Source organism: Podarcis raffonei, chromosome 3 (genome assembly GCF_027172205.1).
Source record: "Podarcis raffonei isolate rPodRaf1 chromosome 3, rPodRaf1.pri, whole genome shotgun sequence".
Taxonomy (NCBI): Eukaryota; Metazoa; Chordata; class Lepidosauria; order Squamata; family Lacertidae; genus Podarcis; species Podarcis raffonei.
The window spans coordinates 120546533-120563523 of NC_070604.1; the positions used below are offsets into that span (position 1 = coordinate 120546533).

A 16991-nucleotide genomic window follows, 5' to 3' on the forward strand; every position below is an offset into this window, starting at 1 on the left:
AAGCCTCAGGTTTAGTGCACACTCTGACAGCAGAATTCACACAGCAGGAAGTTGCACAGCATGAGAGCAGAACATGCATATTTACAGTTTTATTTGGTGTTGGTCAGAACAAAGAAGGCATGACCGTCTGCTCCGACTGCTCAGGCAAAACAGCCAAAAACGAAACGAACTTACAACATAAACATCCTGTGAGACAGGAACTTACGCAGGCTGTTATACAAACATCCTGCTCCCTTTTAAGGTGGAACGGAAATATCCTAACATCCTCCCCCTTTCCGTGTAACCTGTAGTACCTGTGGTTCAACCCAATTGCAACTTTTGTGCGTAAACCTTAAGTTGTTCTCTGTTAACAACCTTAGACAACAGATCAGCAGGAATTTCATTTCCTGGCATGTAGGACACCTGAATGAGTCCTTTCTGAATACACTCTCTTGCACGATGTAGCTTAATCTGCAAGTACTTGGTTCTTTGCTTGCAACTCTCTGAGTTTAGCAAAGCCAAACAAGATCTATTGTCTTGATACACTTGTATAGGACATTTCACAGAAACCCCAATGTCCTTAAACAGTTGCATCAACCATTCACAATCCATGAGTGAAAATGACAGAGCATTGAGCTCTGCTTCACAGGAACTTAGGCTAACTGTTGTCTGCTTTTTGCACAACCAGTCAAACAGGCAGTGGTTGTACATGTAGCATACTCCAGAAGTGCTTGTACCATCCGTGGTGTCACTTCCAAAACTTGCATCTGCAAAGATTTCAAGACCTCCAGTCTTCTGACTGGTGAACCTCAGCCTGTAGTGCATAGTCCCTTTCAAATACCGGGCTATGCGCTTCAGAGCTTTCCAATCCTGAACAGTAGGATTGTTAGCATGTCTGCTAAGCAGGTTAGTGCTTACAGCAATGTCAGGTCTCGAACATCTAGCAATGAAATTCAACTTGCCTAGAATGCATCTGTACAGCGTTGTGTCAGAAAACGCTTCAGCAGTACTGTCTACCTGGTAACCTGTCACCATCGGTGTGTCTGCTGGGTTTGCATCAACCAAATTCAACCTGGTTAATACATCAGCAATTTTCTGTGTTTGGTGTACCAGAAAATTACCTGCTTGGTCCCTCTCCACCTGCAGAGAAAGATAGTTGGATACCTCACCAAGATCCTTCATGTCAAAGTGCTCCTTCAGCTGAGCTAGGGTGCTTTGGTAAAAAGCCTGATTCTTCCAAAACATCAGAAGATCATCAACAAAACATAAACAATACAGTTTGTTTTGCCCCTCCTCCTTGACAAACACACACAGATCAGCTTTGCCCTGGTGAAAACCTAGAGAAAGCAACGTTTCAGTGAGTTTTGTGTTCCAACACCTGGCACTCTGCTTGAGACCATATAAGGATTTCCGCAGTTTACAGACCATTCCCTTCTGTATCTGCATCCCATCAGGTGGAAGCATGTACAGCTGCTCGTTCAAAATCCCGTACAAAAAAGCTGTATTTATGTCATGATGGGAAACATGCAGTTTCTCCTCCGCAGCGATCTTGAGCATCAGCCGAATGCTCTCATATTTGACCGTGGGTGAGTAGGTCTCGTGGTAATCCTGCCCTGGTACCTGTGAAAAACCTCTGGCAACCAATCTGGCTTTGTGTCTGACAACCTTGCCATTCTGGTCTGTCTTGGCCTTGAAGACCCATTTGCTGCCAACCAGTCTCATTCCTGGGACTACCGGTACCAGTTCCCAAGTCTGGTTCCTGTTTAAGGAATCAACTTCAGCCTTCATGGCATTAAGCCAAGGCTCAGCATCTTTAGAGGTTAACTCCTGGACCTCTTTGAAGCTTGAAGGTTCCCACACCTTCTCTGAGCTACTAAGAACAGCAGTTGCCATCTTAGCAAACTCATCAGCAAATCTCTTAGGAGGTTTGCCTTTGGTCGCCCTTTCAGACCTGCGAACCAGACGCAAGTCTTCTGGACTCATCTCCTCCTTCTTAGGAGAAAAACGACCAATGGTGAACAGTGGTTCTTCCAGTTCATTGTCAGACTCATCAGATGGTCTGACTGAGGCCTTTGCGCTCTTGTAGTCTGCTGTGTCATCACTGTCACTGACAGCAGCAGCAGCGCTGCCCACTGAACTGGAATCCGAACTCTGATCATCATCATCATCATCCTCAGTTTCCTCAGCTTTCTCAGCATGATCTGCTTTCTTCACATCACCTTCATCCTCCTCTGGGTAACTCTGGAAAATTCCCACATTTTCCCCCCACTTAGGATTGTACTCAACACTCCTTGTGAACTTTATGGATTTAGAGTTAGTCATCCATACTCTGTATGCACCTTTTTCGTACCCCATGAACAAACCATGTGCCCCACGCTTCCCAAGCTTGTTGCTTTGTGGGGTGTGTACCCACATGTCAGAACCAAAGATTCTCAAGTGCTTGACATTAGGTTTCTTACCAAACATTTTCTCATAGGGAGTGCAGCCAATAGGTGATGACAGTCTGCGATTAAAACTGTAAACAAAATTCGAGAGAGCCTCCCCCCAAAACTTCTCAGGGAGGTTGGCATCATGCAACAAGGTTTTTATTCCTTGCAGCAACGTTTGATTTGCTCTCTCCGCAAGCCCATTCATCCATGGCGATCTAGGCGTTGACAAGTCATGCTGGATTCCCTTCTCAGTCAGGAAAGCTTCAAACTGCTGAGAAGTGAACTCCCCGCCCCGATCAGTAAACAGACACCCAATACGTTTACCATGAGCATTCTCCAACCAAGCACAGAATGCCTTGAACTTAGGAAATGCTTGCGATTTCTGCTCGAGCATAAACACATGAATGTACCTGGAAAAAGAATCAATTAGAACCATGAAGTACCTTGCTCCTCCCAAAGAGGGCGCTAGAGGACCTACCAGGTCTGCGTGAACTAGCTGGTAGGGTTTGGAAGCCTGCCTGCTAGACTCCTTGCCTTTTGGAGCAACCTTCACCTTGTTCTCTGCACAAGATACACATTTCATGTGAAATTTGCAAGGTTTGATGTCCAAACCTTCAACCAACTCGGGCATCTTGGCTAGCGCTTGCCAAGAGAGGTGATAAAATCTGCGATGTGCATCATGAATGCATCCTGCATGAAGAACCTTGTTAGTTTGTGCAACACAACAAGTATCAGCATTAGATATAGCAACACCATTGTCATCATAAGTTAGACAGAACAAACCATCCATCAACTTTGCATGCCACATGTCCTCTTTGCCTTTTCTTATGACACAGACAGTCCTCTTGAAGGAAATCTCAAAACCACGCCTAGTCAGCTGTGGTACACTAATCAAATTGTCCACAGCTCCTGGAACAAAAAGAACATTACTAATGGTAGTATGCAGACTTTCAAGTTTCACAGTCCCAACTCCTGTAGCTTGCAAAGTCCTTCCATCAGCCAGCTGGACCTCTCCATCTTGAGGTGTGAAGGAGACAAACAGATGGCGGTCTTTGGTGAGATGGCGCGTGGCCGCAGAGTCAACAATAAACCTGGCCTTCCCCTTCGAAGCAGATTTGCTGGCAAACAAAACCTTGTTTTCCACCAGCGTGGGCTTTTGCAGCTTGCCTTTAGCCTTTGGTGAAGCTGTGCCAGCAAACATAGCCGTGTTTTCCACTGGCGAGGGCTTTTGCAACTTGCCCCCCTGCTCCTGGCCATCAGACGTGCCTTTAGCCTTTGGTGGAGCTGTGCCAGCTAACATAGCCTTGTTTTCCACTGGCGTGGGCTTTTGCAACTCCCCCCCCCTGCTCCTGGCCACCTGCAAGCATCTTGCTCTGTTTACATCTGGTCTTCCGGCCTCTGCAAAGGCTCTGACCTTGGTTCTCACGAGAAACAGAGCTCTCAGCTGCCGACTCCTTGGCTCCCCCTGGAGGCTGGAATGCTGCCTGGGATGACGTGGCAGTCTTCTCCCCCTGCAGCTTGCAACCGGTGCCCTCAGCATCCCTGCATTCACTAGCTTTCTGGGAAACAGCCAGGACCTCCGATGCATTCAAACACTGGGCTGGGATTATTGGCTGGTGGGCCTTTTTCAAAGCATCCCACATGTCACGTGCCGTGAGATTTCCAGCAAGCGTCTTTATTTCCTCCAGAGAGACGGATAAGACAATAATATCCATGGCCTTCGAATCCTGGCCCTGCCATTTCTCTGTCCGAGGAACTGGAGTGGCCTCAAATACAGTATGCCAGACTCCAAACTGACGCAGCAAACTCTCACACCATTTTGCCCAGGTCTGATAATTGTCCCGATTTAATTTTGGGCACTCAGCAGCTTCTGAAGCTTGGAAAAACTCCATTCCAGCTTTTTACTTTAGCCGTGAGCCTTTATGCGTTCTAAAACTTCTTATCTCGGCAGCCCATAAATCACGATGCCTCTGGCTCGGCTCCCAGGCCAATTAGTTTTGCCGGACATCAAAGACTTCTTCCGCGGCAGAAAAGCCTCTGCTTTCACTTTCCAGCACATACCTTTTTGGAGTCTGTCGCTGTCTTACTCTTCTGCAAGTGCCGTGAATCTGGGCCCATAACCTTGTTGTTGGGATACTGCCAGGGAGATAGAATCCATCTGAGCCCCCAAGCTCGGTGCCGGACGATCCATCGACCTCCCGTAGTCAGGCAATATCAGCAATTCAGCGACACTAAGCCTCAGGCTTAGTGCACACTCTGACAGCAGAATTCACACAGCAGGAAGTTGCACAGCATGAGAGCAGAACATGCATATTTACAGTTTTATTTGGCGTTGGTCAGAACAAAGAAGGCATGACCGTCTGCTCCGACTGCTCAGGCAAAACAGCCAAAAACGAAACGAACTTACAACATAAACATCCTGTGAGACAGGAACTTACGCAGGCTGTTATACAAACATCCTGCTCCCTTTTAAGGTGGAACGGAAATATCCTAACACATGGGTGGCACTGTGGTCTAATCCACAGAGCCTAGGGCTTGCTGATCAGAAGGTCGGCGGTTCGAATCCCCATGACAGGGTGAGCTCCCGTTGCTTGGTCCCTGCTCCTGCCAACCTAGCAGTTCAAAAGCACAAAATGCAAGTAGATAAATAGGTACCGCTCTGGCGGGAAGGTAAATGGCATTTCTGTGCATTGCTCTGGTTTGCCAGAAGTGGCTTAGTCATGCTGGCCACATGACCCGGAAGCTGTCTGTGGACAAACGCCAGCTCCCTCGGCCTGTAAAGCGAGATGAGTGCCGCAACCCCAAAGTTGTCTGCGACTGGAACTAACAGTCAGCGGTCCCTTTACCCTTACCTATTTTCATCAGAGAAATGCTGGACAGTATGTGATATTGTAGGCCAGGGCTGCCAACTTTTGAAGGTGTCCCTTTGGGTGTTCGTCTAACAGCACTTAAAAACCTGCTAATGCACTTATTATACTTTGTTTGCAAAAGAGCAAAAGGAAACAATCTCAACCACCAACATTAAGGTGGGGGGAATTTATTTAGTGAACAGCATTAAATGACCAATAAAACTACATTCATAAAACACTTTCATTCTACATTATACTCCTGCAGGAGCATCTCCACCACTGTCATCCAGCCTGGACACTGAGGTCCAGCTCCGATGGCCTTCTGGCAGAAGCGAGATTACAGGGAATCAGGCAGAGGACCTTCTTGGTGGTGGCACCCACTCCCTTCAGATGTCAAGGAGATAAAGAACTACACAACTTTTAGAAGACATCTGAAGACAGCCCTGAACAGGGAAGTTTGTAATGTTTTATTGTGTTTCTGTATATGCTGGAAGCCCCCTTGAGCAGGTGGCAACCCAGTGAGATGTTGTTGTTGTTTAGTCGTGTCCGACTCTTCGTGACCCCATGGACCAGAGCACGCCAGGCACCTCTGTCCTCCACTGCCTCCCGCAGTTTGGTCAAACTCATGCTGGTAACCTCGAAAACACTATCCAACCATCTCGTCCTCTGTCACCCCCTTCTCCTTGTGCCCTCCTTCCCAACATCAGGGTCTTCTCCAGGGAGTCTTCTCTTCTCATGAGGTGGCCAAAGTACTGGAGCCTCAGCTTCACAATCTGTCCTTCCAGTGAGATGGGTGGGGTGCAAGTAATAAAGTTGTTGTTGTTGTTGTTTTATTATATAGGTGCCTCTTTTAAGGAAGCTTTTAATGTTTGATGCATTACTGTATTTTAATATTTTGTTGGAAGCTGCCCAGTGGCTGGGGAAGCCCAGCCAGATGGGCAGGGTATAAATAATAATAATAATAATAATAATAATAATAATTCTAATATTCAACCAGGCATTTTAAATGTGATTGTGTGAAGCCAGGAGGGGGGTTATCAGTCTGTTTCTGTTTTTATTATGCATTTTGTGTTCTCATTTTGTAATTTTACATGAACTGCCCTGTAATCGTCAGGTGAAGGACTGTACAGTATACATCAATAGGACTATAATATATATCAATAGGACTGTAATAAATCAACCAATAGTAAGAAAAGAAAAGGGACAAAGCTTCCCAACGCAGCCCTAAGCGCGCCTGCCTTCTCCTCTGAATCAACAGGACTGTGGGGAAGAGGCGGGCGGGTAGCCACTTTGGTTCATTCTCGCGAGATTCCCCAGCTCTCGCGTAGCGCGGCGGCTTCTCGGCCCGCTCTCGCAAAGCTCGCGAAATCTCGCGAGGCGTCGGCCGGGTCCTAAGCAGCCGCGTCGGCGCTGTAGTCGAGCGGGCCATGGGGAGCGGGGCGGCGGCGGCGGCGGGCGCCTGGGCCGGCGAGGGGCCCCCTTGAGCCCCGGCGAGTCCAGCCCGCGTCCTTCGCGAGATGGAGGCGAAGCGGAAAGAGCCGCGGAAGGCGCTGAGGATCAAAGTGATCTCCATGGGCAACGCGGAGGTGGGCAAGGTAAGAGCGGGGAGGAAGGCGCCTTATTGGCTGGCGGGACGGGGAGTGACAAGGCGCGCAACCAGTCAGTCGCCCCCGGCCGTTTTGACCGTTATGGCAGTTGGGCGTTAGCGTGGGATGGGGCGCTGATTCTTTGGCCAAGCGCAAAGGCTTCTGGGAGGGCAGGAGCAATCTTTATCTGTAATCCTTATCTGTTGAGTTATATTTGCATATATGTATATTGCAGGCATCCCCAAACTCAGCCCTTCAGACGTTTTTTGGGACTACAACTCCCATCATCCCTAGCAAACAGGACCAGTGGTCAGGGATGATGGGAGCTGTAGTCCCAAAAAAGCTGGAGGGTCGAGTTTGGGGGTGCCTGGTATAGTGTGTGTGTGTGTGTGTGTGTGTGTGTGTGGTTGTTGTTTAGTCGTGTCCGCCTCTTCGTGACCCCCTGGACCAGAGCACACCAGGCACTCCTGTCTTCCACTGCCTCCCGCAGTTTGGTCAAACTCATGCTGGTAGCCTGTTTCCTTGTCAGCATTCCCCTTGCTGACAGAGACCCTTTTTCTACCCAGTGCTCTGCCCATTCAGTGGCAATATTAGGCTATGTACATGCTATACCAGGGTCAGCAAGGTTTATCTTGCCTGTGCCGGATTGGTCCCACGGAGATCCCTCTGTGGGCTGGATTGCGCGGGCGCCTGCGATTTTCAACACCTGTGCAGACACGATTATGTATTTGTTGTTGTTTAGTCATTTAGTCATGTCCGACTCTTCATGGCCGCATGGACCAGAGCACGCCAGGCACTCCTGTCTTCCACTGCCTCCCGCAGTTTGCTCAAACTCATGCTGGTCTCTTCGAGAACACTGTCCCACCATCTCGTCCTCTGTCGTCCCCTTCTCCTTGTGCCCTCCATCTTTCCCAACATCAGGGTCTTTTCCAGGGAGTCTTCTCTTCTCATGAGGTGGCCAAAGTCTTGGAGCCTCAGCTTCAGGATCTGTCCTTCCAGTGAGCACTCAGGGCTGATTTCCTTCAGAATGGAGAGGTTTGATCTTCTTGCAGTCCATGGAACTCTCAAGAGTCTCCTCCAGCAACAGAATTCAAAAGCATCAATTCTTGGGCGATCAGCCTTCTTGATGGTCCAGCTCTCACTTCCGTACATCACTACTGAGAAGTCCATAGCTTTTACTATACGGACCTTTGTTGGCAAGGTGATGTCTCTACTTTTTCAGATGCTGTCTAGGTTTGTCATTGCTTTTCTCCCAAGAAGCAGGCGTCTTTTAATTTTGTGACTGCTGTCACCATCTGCAGTGATCATGGAGCCCAAGAAAGTAAAATCTCTCACTGCCTCCATTTCTTCCCCTTCTATTTGCCAGGAGGTGATGGGACCAGTGGCCATGATCTTCGTTTTTTTGATGTTGAGCTTCAGACCATATTTTGTGCTTTCCTTTTTACCCTCATTAAAAGGTTCTTTAATTCCTCCTCACTTTCTGCCATCAAGGTTGTTGTTGTTGTTGTGTGTGTGTGTGTGTGTGTGTGTGTCTACACACACTCAAACATAACTCAAATATACATATAAATATATATATATGCTAATGTTTATATACTGACTTTCCTCCGAGGGACTCAATTTAGGCAGCATAACGTGGTTCTGATTACCGCCCATGCTCACAACAACCCTGCGAGGTAGATTAGGTGAGAGGGGCGTGTGGAGGACCCGTTTCCTGCTTTGCTTTTTGTGTCGGACCCTCACCGTTTTATCCAACCAGGGGACACACACATCGTTATCTTTTCTCATTTCATTTGAAAATGATTACAGGGCCACCCATTCCTCTTTGAGTTGGTTTTAGTTGAGTGCCGCTGGGGAATAGAATCCATTGGATTTCATCCACAAACAGTAGAAATATAATAGGTCACCCATTTCCCCTCTACAAACACTGACATTTAACGAGTTTGGGAAGTTTTGCTTCCATTGTTGTTGTTGATAATGATAATTTCAGGGGCAGACCCCTGTTTCTTGTTTTTGTTTTGCCTATTAAGTTAATACAGAGTGATTGCAGCATGTTTAAACAGTAATACAGTAACTTGGGAACTTATCCTCTCAGTTTTTTTGGAAAATGTAAATTGTAGGTGTTTTAAAATAGAAAACATATATTCTAAACCATTCATATCATGACTTATTAAAGCAAGATATGCTTGACTTTTTGCCTGCTCGTATAGCCTCTTTGCTCCTTCCTTTTACTGCAATTCATAACCAAATTAGGAAGCTTATAATTAGCCACAGTTTACTGGTTCAGATGAAATAGGAAACTATGGTTAATTAGAAGCTTCCTGGTTTAATCAAACTGAAGTGTGGTTGTTTCAACTGCCCTTTTGCTTTTTAAGTTGAAAACAAAATTTAAAATAGCTTATATTGAATCAAATTTGCCAGTCATGCACATGCACATACAGATATGTGTTTTAAAAAGACGTGCTTTGCACTTAACCTGGCGAAATACGGAATACAGTGGGTTGAATAGACAGCTCAGCCAATTGCGTAACAATCTCCATTCTTTTGCATTTTAGAGCTGCATTATAAAGCGATACTGTGAGAAGAGGTTTGTGCCCAAGTACCTTGCAACAATTGGCATCGATTATGGTGTCACCAAGTGAGTAGCCTGCATTCACAATAGAGAACACTTGACACAGCAGATCCTGAAACTAAGAACCAAGGCATTGTGTGTGTGAAACAGAAAGATGGGAAATCATGCTTTTATTTTTCACTTACTTCAATCATTCAACATTTTGTTGCTATAATATTAATGGAGATTGCTACTGGGAAACTACAGGTGTATGTGGGCATCTCATTGTGTGTTATATTTTGCATGCAAGTGGGGCACATCCCAGTGGAGCAGATTTTACATCTCTGATCAATCCCTTGTTAGCTAGTAAAATCTTCATTGAAAGGAGAGTACAAGCATTTTGCACGGGGGTCCATTCCTGCTCCCTGCACATGTTGACGGAGTGCACATATCTCCTAGTATTTTTATCTCCTAGTATTTTTATTAGCCATATTAGCACTCGTTACAGCCAACACCCTGCCTCGTTATATTCCGCCCCCATTCTGCCCTCTTCTTGGTTATATTCCTGCCTCGTTATATTCCGCCCCCATTCTGCCCTCTTCTTGGTCCTAAAGGACCTGTGCGTCAGTGACTGCACGTCAATTGGGTGTGCCTAAAATGGTCATCGGGATGTGGGTGGCGCTCTGGGATGTGGGTGGCGCTGTGGGGGATGTGGGTGCCGCTGTGGGTTAAACCACAGAGCCTAGGACTTGTCGATCAGAAGGTTGGCGGTTCGAATCCCTGTGACGGGGTGAGCTCCCGTTGTTCGGTCCCTGCTCCTGCCAACCTAGCAGTTCGAAAGCACCTCAAAGTGCAAGTAGATAAATAGGTACCGCTCCGGCGGGAAGGTAAACGGGGTTTCCGTGCGCTGCTCTGGTTTGCCAGAAGCGGCTTAGTCATGCTGGCCACATGACCCGGAAGCTGTACGCTGGCTCCCTCGGCCAATAAAGCGAGATGAGCGCCGCAACCCCAGAGTCGGCCATGAGTGGACCTAATGGTCAGGGGTCCCTTTACCTTAAAATGGTCATCACTTGTATGTAATCTGGATGCCTGTGGGTCACCCTTCACTGGTCATTTATCCAGTTACACTTTTTCTTTGCAGATTAGCCCAGCAGCGTTTTACTGAGCCCTAAATGATCACACCAAAACTCATCTGTGCTCAACAGTCGCGTTGCGATGCTTGCCTAATACCCGTGTTGTAGAAAAGTTGAACTTGGTCTGGGAAAGAAGGGTCTCTGGAGTGTGTGCACTTGCCCCTTATGGCTGTGTTCCTCTTTATTTCAGAGTGCAGGTTCGGGATCGGGAAATCAAAGTGAATATTTTTGACATGGCTGGACACCCCTTCTTCTATGAGGTAAGCGAGGTGGCAGCTTTCTGTTTAGGACATAAATCCATAGACTTCTGGTCCTGGCAAGCTAAATTGCTCCATGGTGAAAAATGTGACCTAATTCATACCTTCACATGAGCTGGAGGGCTTTGACTAATTTGCATTTAACATTTATAGATTGTCTGGGCATTTTGGCTTACGGTCATTGTAACTGTAGGATATTTAATTTAAGTCTTAGTAACTATATGAGAGCTGAAAAGTAACAAATTTGTACATAGCCATAATGGCCTGTCCTGATGCAGTTAATCTGCTAAGATTGCTGGTCAGTCCAACAGCAGCTCCTTTCTGCCTGCACAGATGATGTCAGATCAATTGAAAAGTGGCACACATGTAAAGGGAAACTGATCCAGAGATTCCAAGCCATTCTCTTTCCGTTCTCTTTCTTTTCCCTCTTGCTCCCAAATATCCAGTTGTTTGTTTGTTTCTGTGCTATGTTAGGTACGCAATGAGTTTTACAAGGACACGCAGGGCGTAATCCTGGTGTATGATGTTGGGCTGAAGGAGTCATTTGATGCCCTCGACTCGTGGCTCGCGGAGATGAAGCAGGAACTTGGACCACACGGAAACATGGAGAATATTGTCTTTGTAGTTTGTGCCAACAAGGTAACCATTCCCAAGAGGAGGCTAAGGTGTAGAAAATCTTGCTTGTAACCCTGGGCTCTTGCAGAGGCTGCCCCCACTCACAAATCAGAGAACAGTATGTAGTTTGAAGACTTTACCAGTGTGTGAATTACTGGATTTTAAAAAGGTTGGAGGCTAGGTCAGTAGCTGTGAGCCAGGATCATGCTTCCTCCCACCCACCTGTGTTTCAGGTTGATTGTACCAAGCACCGTTCTGTGGACGAAAGTGAGGGGCGGCTGTGGGCAGAGAGCAGAGGCTTCCTTTATTTTGAGACTTCTGCTCAGACTGGAGAAGGAATCAACGAGATGTTCCAGGTAAAACCAACTATGTCAAACCGAGAAGCCCTCATCCAGCCCTTTTCCTTGGCTTCCAATGGTCTTTGCTCTGTAAGGTTTCCAATAAATGCAACAAATGAAATAAATAACATTTTGTAAAAGAATTATATCAAGAGAGTTACCCTTAAAGGTGAAGTTGTATGCCCCAAACAATTTGTTTGGCTTATTCCTGCATTGCAGGGGGTTGGGCTAAATGACCCTCAGGGTCCTTTCTACATTTATTTGAATCTGATCACAGTGCACCTGCTGAGCACATCACCACTTTTTCATTTTTAGAGCTGCTTCTGCAATTCTCCTTCTCTGGGGATTCACACCCTACACACCCACTTTCCTTCTCTCAAATAGATTTTCCCTGTCCCATGTCAAAATGTAGGGAATGACTTAATTGCTTGAATTCCATTTTGTTGCCATCTGTTTTCAATGACTTTCAAATGAGCAGCCCTTCGCTTTTAAATAAGTAAAACAATAGGAGCTAGTACTACAAGAGACTGGCCCTGCTGACTGTGGAAGGCCTTGTGGATTTGGAGTCAAGACAGACAAGGAACAGTGGTCTGGCAGATTATAGGTGAAGACAACCCCTTTTGACTGTGGGGTGGCTAAGTGGCCATTGATGTGGGGGAACTGAAAACCCCAAAGAATGGTCTGAAGGTCACTGCAACTTCCAGAGAGCCATGCAGTGGCTGTTCTGACACCTTCAGATAAAAAAAGGAACTGGCTGAGGAAGAAGCAGCAGCAGAGATGGCAGGTGGTAGGTTTAAGAGTCTTGGTCTTCCCCACAAAATCTATAGCTGTTCTCCCTTTCTCAGGTTTCTTGATATGAGGTAGCTGAAGGACCTGAGGTTTGGTTTCATTAATGAAATAGGGATTGTCAGGCACATACAAAACTTTGCTACCTGTTCCTTCTGTGTGCTTGTAGACGTTCTACTCTGCCATCGTTGATTTGTGTGACAATGGGGGAAAGCGGCCCATGGCCAGCATGAGCGTCAGTTTCACCAAGGAGCAAGCGGACACCATCCGAAGAATCCGCAGCAGCAAGGACAGCTGGGACATGCTGGGTGTCAAGCCAGGGGCCACCAGGTAATGGAGGCAATCCCTGCTGGTGTAATAATAATAAATTTTATTTATACCCCACCCTCCCCAGCCAGGACCGGGCTCAGGGCGGCTAACACCAGATATAAAAACAATTGATTAAAATACAACTTAAAAACAAGATTAAAATACAACATTTAAGATGCAGCCTCATTTCAGTAGAAACTCAAATCAAAAACTTTTTAGGGATGAAAACGTCAAATCTTCATCCAGACTTGTTCTACGTGGGCCAGAAAAAAGCCAGGGAAGTCCCTAAATAGGAGTTCCATCACAGAAGGAGAAAGGAAAAAAGAAAGAGGGGGAGGGGATCAAGTTGATTTCAAGCCAAAGGCCAGGCGGAACAACTCTGTCTTACAGGCCCTGCGGAAAGAAATCAGATCCTGCAGGGCCCTGGTCTCATGAGGCAGAGCATTCCACCAGGCCAGAGCCAGTGTTGAAAAGGCCCTGGCTCTGGTTGAAGCTAATGTAACTTCCTTAGGGCCCAGGACCTCTAGGGTGTTGCTATTTATGGACCTTAAGGTCCTCCACGGGGCATACTGGGAGAGGTGGTCCCATAGGTACGAGGGTCCTAGGCCGTGAAGGGCTTTAAAGGTCAAGACCAGCACCTTAAATCTGCCCCTGTACTCCACCGGGAGCCAGTGCAGCTGGAAAAGCACTGGGTGAATATGCTCCCATGGCAGGGACCCTGTGAGGAGCCTTGCTGCAGCATTCTGCGCCCGCTGGAGTTTCTGTAGAAGCCAGCAAGGGAGAATTTGGAAGACAGAGAATGGGAAGGGGCCCTTGGGCGAAGCTATAACTTTGGGAGCTTATTACGCTTGTGCTTGTGGTGGCCGCTCTTAATGAATGCCTGTCTTGCCCTCCAGGGATGAGGTGAACAAGGCCTACCGGAAGCTGGCGGTGCTTCTCCACCCAGATAAGTGCATGGCTCCTGGCAGCGAGGACGCCTTCAAAGCTGTGGTCAATGCACGGACTGCCTTGCTTAAAAACATCAAGTGAGAAAGGGAGGAAGCAGCTTCTCCCAAGGACATCTGATCCCTTTTGAGAGGGCTGCCCTTCTCCAGTCCAAATGAGAGACCTCAAGTGTTGCCTTTGAGCATGGATGGTAGGAGCAAGAACCAGAGGGAACCACTACAGTTTCCCTTCATGCACCTCAACCATCCAGAACTGTCTCCTGCACTGTTGCAACCAGCTCGTCCATCTGTGGTGGGTTGCCAAATCCATCTGAATGCATCCGTAGCTGTACTTTCCTCTGCAGGGAAGCTGGCTTTTGATTGAGTTGACTCTAAAAAATATTTATTCTTTGTTTAAAGAGCTGCTCCTCTGTACTTGGTTATCCCAAACTTGGTGCTTTTAAGTCCAGCCTTTTCTCCTCCTCACCCTATGCCTGGCTATGTGTCCTGTTCGTTTCGAATGGTCCTCAGTAAATGAGCTGTGGTTCCCTGCCCTCCCTTGCCCATGGTCATAGCTGTATAAGGTGGTCACCTCACATAGCATCCAGCCACTCAGACCAGAGCACAGGGAGGGGTGGCTTAGGAGGTCGGCTGCCCCATCCATGCTATCTAGAACACCTGAAAAACATAACTGGAAGTGGAGGAGTAAAGAGGATGGAGATATGATCATCCCCTTTTGCTCATGGCCTCTGTTCTTTTCCCTTCTTCCAGTCTCCTAAGGCAATGTGTTTGTCTGGCAGGGAAGATTAACTGGAAAATGTGCTTGTGAGGGACAGGGGATAGCAGGATTCACTCTGAGGCTCTGTGGTTTTTGCATCCCTTTGCCTGACTCATAAAGTGACATTTGCACCTACAGGTGTCACACGAGGCCACTTTTCAGAAAATTATCTAGGGAGCACCGAAATGTTCCAACTGGGAAAGACTCTGAGATTATCTCTCTACAGCCCTGCTTCCTGGAGTGTCAACCATGGGAAAAGGAAGCTTTCTCACAGATTACCTTTGGGTCATAGTTGGAGATGAGCGAGAACTGCAGGACTGTACCGCTTGGCATTTCTTGCCTGCCTTCAGTGCAAACTGTTTAGCATTTGATCAGATAATGGAGGGAGAGATTTGCACACACACACCCCCAGCCAAAAATGATGCCCTCCCCTGCAATGTTTGTATAGATATATATTGATTCACATGTGCACTTTAAGCCTTGGGCAATGGTTTTCAGCTTGCAGACTTGTATGAACCCCACTGTAGTTTCTTCCCCTCCAATTGCCCGTGAAGCTCAGTCTTAACAACCATTGTAAATGCCTTGTGATATAAATTCCCTGTGAACTTAAGGTTTTTGCTGTATACCCTTGCGATTGCACTTTCTTGCCTTTGTTTTCTGCCCACGGTGTTGCGTGACTGAGATCTGCCTTCATTCCCCCTGCCATTTTGTTCTCCTGTTGAGCTTTTGGCCTTGTGAACTCCCATCTCCAGGGCAGGCTTTTCTACATGTGGAAGGTACTGCAAGCCCTCAGCAGTTGGTGTGGTCCCCGACAAAGATGGCTGTGCAAACCAGAGCAGGCTTGGCACCACAGGAAGCTGCCTTGTACTCAGTCAGACCGTTGGCCCAGCCAGCTCAGTGTTGGACACACTCAGTAGCAGCTGCTCTCCAGGGTTTCAGACAAGGGGCATTCCCTTCACTACCTAGAAATGCCACGGATTGAACCTGCAATCGTTCAGCATGCCAAGCAAGTGTTCTGCCATGAGCTATGTCCCCCTCATCAGGCTGCTGTAAGTGCAGGGCTGCCCCACAGAAAAAGGGTACCTTTGTATTTTAGGAGACTGTAGATCTATACTGGCTACTCTCTTATTTCTACTTCAGGTCTGACAATTGGGGCAGCCCAGCAGGCATGAAACTAAACCAGGGTGGAGGTGGGGGAAATCCGCCGTAATCTTTCCTAATGTGAATTATATATATATATTTTAAGCTTTCTAAGGCAGATTTTTTTTTACCCCTTTGGTTTCATTCTTGCATCATCATCCCCCCCCCCCCTCATTTTGGGTGCAGAGCCTTTACGTGTTCGTTTAACAAGGCTATTGAATCTGCAAGCAGCTGTCCCATCACAAGGAAAGGCTTTGTTGGGAGGTCTTGCTCTGTAACGAAACTGTTCTGCTATGGTGGCAAAATCCCATCCCATCAGAACCAGAGTGCAACATGAAGAGATCAGAGCACCCAATAATGCCACTGAGATTTATCCGGGTCAGATCCTGCCCCTGAGAATGGGCAGCAGCTTCCTGTACTTTTGATGTGATGCTGGCATGCTAAGTGGGGCATATGGGAGGTACCCTGTTTGCTAGTGAAGGCATTATTTATGGGGTGCTTGTATGGTTCAACTTTGCATGATCTCTGTTGAATCCTCACTTGCGCAGCCTCTTTGGATGAGCAGGGAAATGGAACAAGCCTGGGACATGGAGCAAATGTGTGCTCCCTCTTTGCATCTGCCCAAGAACCTTCCAGCGATTATGACCTTGTGACCGATTTCTCTGTAAAATTCCCTCCCAGTGCAGGCTTTTCTTCTGAAAGTGGAAAAAGGTAAATGCAGGGTGACTTTAACTCCAAGCCATAAAGGCAAGGATCCCTTTCAAAGCATTTCCTGCTTTTCAGAAACAGTTCCTACTCTCCACCCACCCCATTCTCAGCCTGCCTTGTGTGATAAACGGATTTGAATGCACTGTATTTATTTGGTATTTACTTACACTCAGCCTCTCTCACCATACATCCTAAGGTGTGGATCAGCTTACTGTGAGCTGACGGAAGATGTTGGAACGCCAGACACCTGCATGTTCTTGCATAGAAAACATTTCTTCTTTTGAAGTTTATGTATTATTTTTTTACAAAATTAAATTGGATTTAAAACACACTTACCTGATGCTTTTGTTATCGAACATGTGCATTACTGCCTTTTTGAGACCCTTGTATGATGGAAGAGGTACAAAAGCAGCTTGATTGGGGTTTGGCGAAGTGCTGTTGAGCCAGTCCAGTTTGGTAAATTGGTCTGGTTGGATTTAGACCCTAGACATTTGCAGGTTCAACCCCTACCTCAGCCCTAATTCATGAGTGGCTCTGTTGCTGGGCATGACAGTCCCAGAGCTTTATTCGTGTGACTCTCCGTTACCTGCGAGTGCTGCCCCCATTTCAG

At 47.1% G+C, this 16991-nt stretch overlaps 1 protein-coding gene across 2 annotated transcripts; it reads left to right on the forward strand.

Annotated features, from left to right (window-relative positions):
- Positions 1 to 6647: 6647 nt before the first annotated feature.
- On the forward strand, positions 6648 to 16712 carry DNAJC27 (DnaJ heat shock protein family (Hsp40) member C27). 2 transcript variants are annotated; one of them, XM_053383785.1, is made up of 7 exons: positions 6648 to 6843; positions 9399 to 9481; positions 10718 to 10787; positions 11259 to 11423; positions 11633 to 11755; positions 12693 to 12853; positions 13729 to 16712. In XM_053383785.1, the coding sequence occupies exons 1-7, from the start codon at positions 6775 to 6777 to the stop codon at positions 13859 to 13861; spliced, it is 804 nt and encodes a 267-aa protein (XP_053239760.1). In that variant the 5' UTR covers positions 6648 to 6774; the 3' UTR covers positions 13862 to 16712. The 2 variants fall into 2 exon arrangements, with proteins under 2 accessions (XP_053239760.1, XP_053239759.1); XM_053383784.1 differs by having other exon boundaries at positions 6649 to 6852.
- Positions 16713 to 16991: the final 279 nt, after the last annotated feature.

Excerpts from the sequence above, each read along its gene's own strand:
- DNAJC27 (XM_053383784.1), top strand. The coding sequence starts at position 6,775 with ATGGAGGCGAAGCGGAAAGAGCCGCGGAAGGCGCTGAGGATCAAAGTG. Across the intron at positions 6,853-9,398 it reads GCAACGCGGAGGTGGGCAAG|AGCTGCATTATAAAGCGATA; the intron begins GTAAGAGCGGGG and ends TTTGCATTTTAG. Across the intron at positions 9,482-10,717 it reads ATCGATTATGGTGTCACCAA|AGTGCAGGTTCGGGATCGGG; the intron begins GTGAGTAGCCTG and ends TCTTTATTTCAG.